At 37.7% G+C, this 11,802-nt stretch overlaps 1 protein-coding gene across 7 annotated transcripts in view; it reads left to right on the forward strand.

The window, feature by feature from the left end:
• PHACTR2 (phosphatase and actin regulator 2) overlaps window positions 1–10,055 on the forward strand; it is a 232,808-nt gene extending 222,753 nt beyond the window's left edge. For all 7 annotated transcript variants that reach the window (XM_074333669.1, XM_019744469.2, XM_019744467.2 and 4 more), the window contains one exon: window positions 5,560–10,055. In XM_074333669.1, the coding sequence (XP_074189770.1) occupies window positions 5,560–5,575 (16 nt within the window). In that variant the 3' untranslated portion in view covers window positions 5,576–10,055. The remainder of the gene's footprint in view (window positions 1–5,559) is intronic.
• The last annotated feature ends 1,747 nt before the right edge of the window (window positions 10,056–11,802 follow it).

An 11,802-nucleotide genomic window follows, 5' to 3' on the forward strand; every position in this document is an offset into this window, starting at 1 on the left:
TGTGAAATCTCCATCATGGAATACATTCTGGGACATGTTTGATCTGTAGTGTAGTGTAGGGTTGGAGTGATCCACCCTTTCATCTAGTTCTTCCAGTTTCTCCCAGTATTTTCCAGGTAGCTCTCCGGAATTGGAATGCATTCTAGGGCCATGTAACAAGGATGAGGACAAGTGGTCCCTGTGAGGATTCATCCTGTGGCCTGAGAGGTTCCAAGCTCTAACCTTAGTTCCTTAGAACACTTGATGTTTGTCTGGCCACATCCTCTATTTTCTGCCCCAGCAGCTGACCACCCATATGACTGTGCAAAATCCGAAACACCATTTGAATGGCTATGTGCCATTAAATATGGTCATTGCATTCTGGAAGGAGATCACCATAGCAAAGACAAGCCACTTTTTTTTAAATAGTAAATGACATTTCTACTATTTAAAATAATTCTCTAAATTATAAAAGCATATTGTATGAAAGGTCAAGTTTTAGTTAAAAACTAAACTTTCAGGTGGTTACAGCTGAATGGTAAGATTATGGGTAATTGTATTTTTGTTCTGGAAATTCTGTTGTCTAATTTTTTTAAATGGCAACTTGTATCAGATTTATAATCGAGAGAGTATTGCTTTTAAAAAATAAACTTTGAATTGTGTAAATGAGAACTTTTTTTTAGAGTGTGCAAGGTAATACTTACATTAAGGAATATTATCAAAGACTCATAGAATCATTAGATTGATGCTTTTGGAGTGAAAATGGGCCTCAACGGCTCATTGACATAACATTGAGTGGAAAACTCAGGATACTGACTAACTGTATATGTATAGCACTGGTATGTTTTATTTAAAATTGAGATGCATAGAAAAAAATGACATCAAAAACCTTAATGGTTTGTTACAGAGTAGGGTTATAGTTTTGTTTTGTTTTTTTCTTTTCTCTACTTTTCTAATTTCCTTAATGTGGTTATAGTGTGTGTGTGTGTGTGTGTGTGTGTGTGTGTGTGTTTAAAGCAATTATTTCATTCTTTACCATCTTCAGGTATTACAATCTCATGTAGATTTATAAATAAAGTAAACCACTCTTTCAGCTTCTAGATACACTTATCAAAATGTGACATGGCAGGAACTACACATGTGACTGAAACAAAAATTAGAGTCCTGCACAGAGGAATAAGAAGGCTGCTTCTGCAATGGTGTGAAAGTACCACTGGTGTTCCGTTTTCTTGCTACCTGGACAGAAACTAAAGAGTTGCAAAATGCTGCTTTAACCACCAGAGTTGAAAGCTTGGTTCAGCATTCGACATAATAAAATTCTGTCGGGCTTCTCACGTAGAACAAGAAGCAGTGTTTTAGGAGAACTTCCTCCTTTGTTTAATATAAGTGTAGGAGAGTATGTGCCTACACTTTTAAATAAAGAGGAAATGAATTATTCAGGATTTCTGTGTATATCAAATAGGGACGCATAGGAAAGTAATAGTTTACATTTGTGAGTAATTTTGTGTGTTATACTATCTGAATGAAATTACAGGAGTAAATTTTAAAAATTAAATTATGAAAGAACCATCTTTATGGAAAAGAATTCTCTTCTCCTGAATTCCATGATTTAAAAATAGCGTTTCCTCCTATTTATTCCCTTTCAACAGTATGGAAATAGGAAAAAATATATTGTGATTTTTAACAAGAAGAAGAAAATATAGATAACTTCAAATTTGAATCTCAGGAAAGTTCTGGAAAAAAAGAGCAGATGAAAAACTGAAGTATCCTTAGGGCACAGATAATGTATTTATGGCTCCAGTAACTTGAAGCCTAAAGCCAAAACTGTCATTCTGTCAGGTAGGCAAACTTCTCTGGAAGTAAAACTGAACTTCTCTTTCTAAATAAATGTAAACCACTCAGTAGTAACAAACTTAAGCATAATTTGCATTTTCAGTACCTCTAACCATAAAATTTTGGAGCTGAATTTGAAGATAAGATGCCTAATTTCAGCAGGATTATAAATGTCCTTTTCTGATTTGAAAGTGCAAGAAAATATATGAGGATTTTTGGTTTTGGTTTTATTTTTACCAGATATGGGCAGTCCAAATGAAGGGAGGGTACATTTCTGATGCCTGATTTTATTAGCATATTATTGCATTCCCACTATTGGTTGGTCACCTTCCTCTCTTAGCCCTTGAAGCTGTGCTGATGGTTTGTGACCTTCCAAGCGATCTGGACTGTGGAACTCACTCTGGTGGAATCCATGGGCAAATAGTGTCTGCAGAAAAAAACCAAAAACCTTATAGTGTCTTGCAGTTTTTGGAAATTAAAAGCAGGACACTTTCCAGGAAAATGCTGGGCTTTAAAAGGTTCTAAATCTCTTTGGGTCCAGTGACCCACTTTGTTACCCAACCCAATTTTTAATTTACCTTCTTCGTCCCACAGACATTCCCAATGGGAAGAGAAAACCTCTCATGTCGTGTTTCCCCAAACTTGTCCTTTGAATCCAGGACCAAATGAATATTAGGACATTGTGGAATGTTTGGTGTACAAAGCCCAGCAAAGTAGCAGAGAGCTAAAATAATTGCTGAATTACATGAGATTGTATGTAACTCCTGGAAAATCTGAACCTAACAAACACAGATGTTTGGTAGCTCATGGTGTAAATATCCTGCAGAGGCAGCATGCTTGTATTTGTCCGTACTGTCATGGCCTCCAGGGCTCCTGTTCCCTCTGCGTGGTGTGGGCACTGCTTGTGTTTCCTGCATAGAGGGCAGTAAGGCTGCTCATTTCAAACCCAAGGACATCACTGGACTTGCTTTTCTAGTAATTGCAAAAATGTTTGTGCTAGGCCCATGCTCACCTATTTCCCTTTGTGGCAAAAAGCAGGTGTTTCTGAGACAACTGTAGCAATCAGATAGTCTGAGGGTATGTAAAAGGACTTTTCTCTGGTCAAAATGAATCAAAACTGACTGGCAAATGTGGAAATTCATTTGCTCACCTTTTCTATTCCATTCTACCCACAGGACACCAAAATAATCCTTTGAATGAAAGTATGGATGAAGGCATGTTTTGATCTCATTGTCTAGTGTAGGTTAAGAATACAGAATGGGGAGCCTGGCACTTCCACTTACCAGCTCTCTGCCTTGGGCACATGACTTAGCATCCCTGTGCCTCAATTTCCACATCTGTTCATAGGGGTACAGGAGCACCTACCTATCTCGTAGGATTATTTTCAGGATTAAAGTAGGTAATATGTGTATAGCAGTTGAACTTGTGCTGAGCACATAGTAAACATTAGTAAATATTAACTATCATTACAATTATCTGCCTCTCACATTTTATATCAAAAGTTTGATTTAAGAGGTTTTCAATTACTCTTGAACTATTTTTATAGAATGTTTATATTTTTCTTCAGGTTATGGTTGACTTCCTAGAAAGCATGATGGAATGTCCTATCGGATGGGTTATCATAGATTCGCATACACTTAATTGTAATTAATTTTAGGGGCCTCCTAATTGGATTCTTCAGTTATATAGAATTTATAGAAAGAATTTAAAACGTTCTAAGTACATATATATAGTATATTGATTGATGAATTCAGCAAATATTCTTTGAGCACACAGAACGAGCCAGAATTTAGAACAAGTCCGATAAGGTCCTGGCTTTTACGTCCTCACTCTCACGTGGTTACGTTCTAGTGAGGAAGAAAAACCAGTAACAAGTAAGGAAACAAACACGATAATATCAAATTGTGCTAAGTATTATGAAGAAAATGTAACGATGCTGTGGGAGGGGCAAGGGTGGGTATAGCTAGGAGGGCCCAGAAAGGGGTCTCCTGAGGAAATAAAAGTTATTCTGTGATTTAAATGACAAGAGGAATCCATCGGTGCTCTGGGGAGAGAGGAAAGCATTCCACCCCCAAAGGGGGTCAACCAAATTAGAGAGAAGGTGAAGGACAGAGGGTCTGAGGTGGGAAGGAACTTTCCATGATCAGACCCAGGTGACAGAAACAGTAATATTGTGTCCGTTTAACAAATGTAGAGCATCAGTGTTCACACACCTGCCCAAGCTTAGGGTCGGGGTAGAGTTAAGAACTGAACTCAGAGTGGACACATTTCTACGTTAGTCACATATGTTTTGGAAAGCTTGGTATATCTTATTTTTATTTTGACTTTTGGAAAGTCACACATGCAAAAGTCGTATAACAAACCCTGTGCATCCATGACGCAGCTTCTCCAAGTAAAAATTGATGGCCAGTCTTCTTTCACTTGTTCTTATGCATCAGCACAAATCTAGAGAGCATTTGGGGGCAAATGATTGGAACTTAGGGTATGTGGGGGGTAGTTAGGGAGATTTATCTAGGAGCATGGGTTTCTAGATAAATGAAAGGCCGCAATCACCACTCTTAAGAAATGTACATTTTATTTGATAGGGAATGGAGAACAATACAATGATATTAACAAAGAAGAATAATTGAATGAGTATTTATGATGACGGTGGTGCTAGTGACGCTAGTGACAGTGTGGGGCATAGAACTGGTCTCCAAATCGATGGGCCTGGGACAGGGAAATGAATTCGGAGAGTGGTTTACTGGGGCAAGTGAACGATAGATTAGATAAGACAAAATGCTGAATAGAGTTGCATAAATGCTGAAAAGAGTCACAGAAGTAGGCCGAAGAGGTAGACCAGGTAAGGCCTTATGCAGAAAATGGCATTTGACCTTGATCCTGAATATGAAAATGGAGATGGACAATAAAGGCAGGGGCTCATACGTAGTATTAGGGAACAGCATGTTCAAAAGCACAGGCTGCGACAAATTGCCAGGGACTCGCATGGAGGGCTGTGAAGTCCGCTAGCTAGCTAGCATGCTGCTCAAGTCGTGCCAGCAAAAGGTGGTGAGGGCTTTAATGAATTCAGAAATGGGCAATTGAGGCAGGACTTGATGACTGATGGGATATGGAAGGGTGGAGGAGAGAAATGAGTTGCAAATCTGAGGTTTTAGGCTAAAAATATCTTAAAAGATAGAACATTGTACCAAGTTAGAAAGTGCAAAGGCAGTTTTGCAAGGAAAGATAATTTGTATAGTTGTGCACATGCTTATATTGTGTATGTTGCCTGTGGAACATTTGGAAGGAAATGCCAGGCAAGCACTTGGAAATTCAAGTGTAGAAAGTAGATTTGGAGTCATCGACGGGAGGTGATGAGAAGCTGAAGGTAAAGAAATAGTGACTATTTGTTGATGTTTTCCTTTTATAACTACAAACCAGGTGTAACCAAACCCTTTATGAAATAATCTCACTCTGCTCAATTCAGGTCAGAACATGACCCTCAAGGAGAATGATGTTTTGTATATTGATTGCTCTGTATCCTGGATGATATAACCAGCGTCTTTTGTATTTGTACAGGGGGCTGTCTCTACTTTCCAACCTAACGTGTAAGAGTATTCTGTTCTGACAGTAGTTTATACAGTAATTCAGGTGGGAAATGTCCAGAACCACCTGTCATTACAAGCATTACCATACCATGTTCAGTTCATTGAATGTGGACTGTGCTTCTGCACCGCAGACTCACAGACCTTCCATTTCTTATTTCAGGTTTCATCGTCCGTAATGAAGTGCGAGACCCTGGAAACATAGACTGACCATCTTTGGGGGAAGCCTTGCTTCCCGAACAGCTGATATTGCACTGGGATTTGAATGTGTGTGTTTCCGTTTATCTTGTGGTGAAGGAAGCATGTGGAAAGTGCTCCCCACCCGTACAGCCCAGATGGGGCCACCAAGCAAAGGGATGGGTGCAGTGACCTGCTGTCCAGCATGCGTACTGATGGTAAGGGACACCATTGGTTACACCATTTATTCTTCATCAGGGGTTTTAATCAAAGAAGACGAGCAGAAGACAATCGCTGGCTCCCTTTTATCAGAAAGCCAAATGTTAGAGTGCGGGTTTTAAAAAAAACAACAACGAGGATTGGAATGGGTGGGCCCTGGAAAGGGGTGGGGGCTGAAATCAGAAAGAAAGAGAAATATTTCATTATGTTAATGAAGAAAAGAGAGAATTGAAACAAATGTATTTTTGAAGTAGGCTTTTGATAGTTGAGACCTTATTAAGGGATTTGGAGATTTCATCACTCAACATGGATTCCTTAAAGACCTGATCCTAGAAGAATATTCTTGTTTCACCATTATGTTGATGCAGTATAGTACCATTATTTTATGTTGTGCCAGTGAATCCAATTGCCAGAAATAAGTCTATGTTTTCATGCATCTTTTTCTTAAATGCGAGAGGCTTTTCCTGACTCTTAACCAGCATGCTTACCCAAATTTTATTGCATGCTCTAAGTAGCATAGCTATACACACTTTACATTTCTTTTTATACTCCTCACCTAATGTACCAACCTTCCACAAGGATGACAGGACTGGGAATAGAGTCAGATATGATGTGACCCAATAAATCTAGCAAGCTTTAGAAATAAATGTTTTGGTCTTTCCCTAGCTTGATTATCTCCAAGGTCAAAACAACCATCCTTGATCTAAGGAAGATGATATCGACAATCACATCTTTTTCTAAAAAACCTGAATCCAAAGTTAAAACTTAACCAAAATGCAAGTGTTCTGCCAGCAGTTAGCTCTAAGCGAGAATTCAAAGGACTGCTTATTTTCAGTGCTGCATAAAGTTGGATCGCTGCTATTAAAAAGATAAAGCACATGGATTGAAAAAAAAAATACCCAAAGTCTTAAAAGAACACAGAAATTTTCTGCTAAGTTGAGAGTGAGAAGAACCCCATTTTGTATTTTAACAGTCTGCAGATTGCATCCGTAAATATAGCATTGACTTTCAGTACAAAAAAATCAGAGTTAATTAAAGTCGTGGAAGGTTTCCCGATGAGCCCACAGTCAGTATTGTTTACATTAAGAAGTTCTTCTTGTCATCTTGCTATTTTCCACAGACTCACGGGCACAGCCCAGCTTCTGCTCCCAAGTCCATATGACCATCTATAAATACAACATTGCATTTAATTGTTCTTTCACAGTTGTTTTGTTCCCCTTTCATTAAATTACACATGAGATGTGTAATAACAAGACAAGACCTAAATAGACTTTATTTTATTCTCAAAGCTTGGACTAGAATTTTCTGAAATAATTCTGGTTCATAATATGGAAGACTGTAATTTCCAGTTTCAAGCAAAAAACAACCATTTCATCTGGTGGACAAAGTTGGATCCTGGCATCTATTGATACTTTAAAAAAACTACTTGAAATTGGATGATGTTGCTTAAAAATAAAAAAATTTTAGCCCCAATTAGCCTATTACAAAAAGCCAGGAACATTTTTAACTAAGAAAGGTAACCAGCCTTGTTGCACCTTTTGCCTCACTCAGCTATGTGCATTAATAAAATAAACCTAGATTTCTGCACTGCTATCATTTCATTAATAGGAGAAGACACATTTTTGCTTTGAAAAAATGTTGTACATGCCCACATGTCTTTCTCTGGCTGAGGTTTTGTCCATTTCATAGTGTTTAAATCCAGCCATAAACATGAACTATGTTCTAAATATTTGGCTGAAGTCATCCTCTTCCTTATTTTATTATCATTTTATTGTTTTGGGAAAAATACTGAGGAATGTAATGTTATTTTAATTTTCTCTATGTATGATCTTCAAATATTGTTTTGATTAATCACAAGGCCTCACCTCCATAAAAACGGAAAGTGAGACAGCACCATTTTATCACTCAGGAGACATGCCCAAGAAAGTCTCTCTTTGGTTGATAAAAGGAACAATTTTTCTCACCAGTGGTGTGTGTGATGCAATTTTTTTTATCCCCACAATGAGATGCACCCAGTACAAAAATGAGACTTTGATCTCTCGATACATAATTTTCTTGTATGACATGTCAGCTTTATGAACTACCTATGTTTTTCCTTCATACTGATTTACATGCTTAGAGAAAATTTTAAAAGAGAGAAGTTTAAAAGTCAAAAAAAATTGAATCGCTGCTAGTCTAATATTTCAGAATTGGAACCACCAGTTACTTCATTAGATTGATTCTTTAAATAAGAAGCTGTGGAAAGACTCGAAGGATTATGAACTAAGATGTATTTTGCAGAATAAAACTCTATTTTCACAGCTAAATCTAAAAGGCAGAAACAATGCACATCCACCCCAGCTGCCCGTCTGGAGGTCTCTCACCGGGCAGCCCTGAAAGGTTGCAAAGGCTTGGACCTCCCCCGCCTCCATCTAATTATGCTTCTGTCTGAGCATTTCTGCAACGTCAGCATTCCTTCCTACAAGCCAGCCAATGAGCTGCAGTTCTATAAAGAAAATAAATGTGTGTGAATCGCATTGTTGTAACATAGCTCCAGGTTTGTCCCTATTTAAAGTGCAACATTAGGCCGAGGAAGTGTGTGGTTTTTTCCTGAGTCCCCAAGGTACGGTGAAGGAAAAAAACAAACCCATCTCCAGGAAGGTCCCAGCCGGGAAAGAACTAGACAGACTGTAAAACACAAAGTGGTCGTTTCCATCTTTCTTAAAATGGAGAGAAGGAACATGAACATTAAGGTAGTAAGAAGATACCATGGGCTTTATCAACATCTTCATGGCCATTACCAATTAAGTCTCTGGTGATCAGCGTTAATTTAAGGCAGCCCGCCTGATAATTTCCTGTGTATGTGAAATGTCTTGCCTTTTTTATGGTCAATATAGTTCATCCTTATGTTAATTCCTTAAATTATTTAAATGAAATCTACAATATTCAGAGAACCATTTTTGGTATCTCAGTAGCTGTTTTAAATGGAGGAAAAACTCAACTCATCTATCTCTTTGATTTATCCAGAAAAACTGACTTTCTGGTTTCATTTTTATGTCTTTTATTAGCATAATGATTGTTCACTCATCTTTCTCTAGTGTTAGTAAATACATTCTGCAAGTAGAAAGTTCTGAAATTTAAATGAAAATCTATTTAAGAAAGTAAAGGAATTGAATACACCCTTCAAAAATGACCTAATATTGAAAATGAGAGGTAAGTCCTTAAAACCCATAATTTGGGACTTACACCCTGCAATTAATTTAGTGCTGCATTAGGACTTAAAAAAAAAATACAGTAGCTTACATTTCAAAGAGAGAAAAATCTGCATTAACACTGAATATCTTGATACGTACCACATTTTTAATACATAACAGGCATTATATTTATACTTAATGGAGTCACACAAACACAACCTTTAAAAATTATACTCTAGTCACAATAGAAAAAGGCAGTCTTGTCTACCATATAGTAGATAAGAGTAGTATGCCCACATTTAAACAGTGAAAGCTTTCTTTTCCTCCTTTCTTTCTCAAAATGTTCTTCAGTCAGTCATTTTTTATGTGGTCCCAGCAGCACGTTTCACAGTGAGAACACTCCCTCAGAGTAGGAGAGAGATAATCAAAATTGTACAAGAGACATAAATCTATGTGACTTCATCAGGATGGTAGCTTAAGCATTCCTAAATTCCAATCATATTTTTAAGCCTGACTTACTAGTGAAAGTATATACTTTGAGACAAAAATTAATTTATTCACATCGTTAAGAGTATGCTGTGAACACTAAAGAACCACTTAGATGCCATTTATTTACAAAGTTGTCTCTTGGCCTCTTGAAATAGTTAATCTTCCACTATTGAGTATTTGCTCTCTACTTATTGGTGAGCTGTATCACATTGTTGTATTTGACAAAGCAAAATAAACTTCTAAAACAAATATGTTCTAGAGGGGAATATAATGGCAAAAATAATCATCAAATTAATAGAATCATTTCTTGAGACAGAGCACATCTCCAGATAGTTCAAACTCAAGTTTCAAAGAGCAGCATGGGACTGCACTATAATTTGAGCGTGGCCAAAGGGTGGTGGGTGGGAACAAAGTTAGGACACTCCCAAACCATTCTCTCTTTTTTTTTCAATCATTAAGCTCTAGCCTGTATGGGAATGTGAACCACCATTAGCCTTTCTAGAAAACAACCAAAACATAGTCCACTTAAGCTTTTTCATAGTCTCCTTAGACTTTTTCAAATTAACAAATCCCATTATATATGTTGTAAGATTTCTGGCCCCCCCCCAAAAAAAAAAAGAAAAGAAAGAGAAAGAAAAATAGAATCTCCTGTGGCAACTATTCCCACCAAAAGCCAACCCTATTGGCAAGGGTCATTTTTAGCTATGCTAGGATTTGCTACACACACACACACACACGCACACACACACTATATGTGTATATATATATATATATAATTTAGCTCGTCAGATTGCTAGTACAGCTATGTATAAGAGCAAAGCACTGTGGATTGGTGTTTTTCAGTGGGGTTGCTGTTGGCATTTGGAGCTGGGTGATTCTTTGGCGTACAGAAATGTCCCACACCTTATAAGTGGTTTACTGTACCAAGCCCCTGCTGATTAAATGCCAGTAGTAAGCCCAGTCATTGTAAAAACCAAACGTATAAAGACCTCCCCCACATGCCCCAGGTTCAAATGCCCTCCTGGGAGGGCAGTACCACCTCCCTTCAATACCACTGTCCGTTGCAATTTGAGGACACACAGGAAAAAGTGCCTGTCAAAATGTCTTCTCAGCTTGCCTTGCATTCATTTCTTTGGGCTCTGAATCATTTCTTCCCCCCTTCATTTTGACCTTTTATTTGCCAGTTCTTCAGGGAGGAGGTGACTGGTTCGCCATGGCAGTTCTAATGGGCATAGCACGGGCCAGTCCCTGCATGTACGTACACGAGAGATGTCACATGAAGAAAATCTTTCCTTTGTTTGGCCTCACCATTTTACTTCCGAACTCCACTGTTGCTCATAGTCTTTGTCAATGTCATGCGTGACTTTGTCCTCGTGCGTGACTTAGCCACAAACGAGATAGCTGACAATCGAAACAAAACCTGTGGTCTGTGAGATCACCATTAGATTTCACCTGGTAAGGTGCACCCCATGCGTTCCAAAACAGTCCCCTGGTTATCCTATTAAAAAAGCATTTAATCCACATGCAAATGTTTGAATTCCCCCTGTGTAAATAGAGTCATGTGGTTCAACTATGTTAAGATTTGTGAATGCTATGAAGGAAATGTGGGTTAACTGGATTGCATGCACATTGTTTATATTTCAGTGATCACCCTGCACAAAACAAAACAAGTTTTACCTAGGTGCACTATTATTAAATTATACTAACAATACATAAACATACTTACTCTCTTTGTCGCTTTTTATCACCAAAATTGAATGGTACATGTGTCTTGAAATGATGTGGATTAATTGTGGCTAATAGAATGGAATTAATTTAGCCACTAAAATTTTATAACATACTGAAATTTTTAAATGTCTTTTTTGAGAGAGAGCAACTCAAAGTTGATAAAGGTGGTTATATTGTGAACTTTTCGATGGTGCTTAAGAATTCGTGTCTTATTATAAATACCAGTGTTTGTTTGTTTGTTTTTTGTTTTTAAGAATCAATTGAAGGGAGTAAATGAGGCAGAATGCCACTCCACCCTCAGGTCAATTTTATGGTATGTTAAAATGCCAATAATATTTGTGCCACTTGCCAATTTGGGGGGCTTTTCCCTTACTGAATGCTTTTGTTAGAGTTCATATTATTGCATCGCTTAGAGAACTTCCACAAGGAGAAGTTGCCATTACAGTGCTAACTACGTAGCATTAGAAAACAATCTGCATGAATCTAGGGTCAAACCACTTTCATTACTTAAAATATAGGCACTAGTTTTTTTTTGATATTTTAAAGTATTCCTTCTGTGGCTTAGAAATGTGCCAATGTGTTCAAAACATTCTGCACCGATTTCACCAGATTTAGTACCT

Source organism: Rhinolophus sinicus, linkage group LG05 (genome assembly GCF_036562045.2).
Source record: "Rhinolophus sinicus isolate RSC01 linkage group LG05, ASM3656204v1, whole genome shotgun sequence".
In the NCBI taxonomy this organism is placed as follows: domain Eukaryota; kingdom Metazoa; phylum Chordata; class Mammalia; order Chiroptera; family Rhinolophidae; genus Rhinolophus; species Rhinolophus sinicus.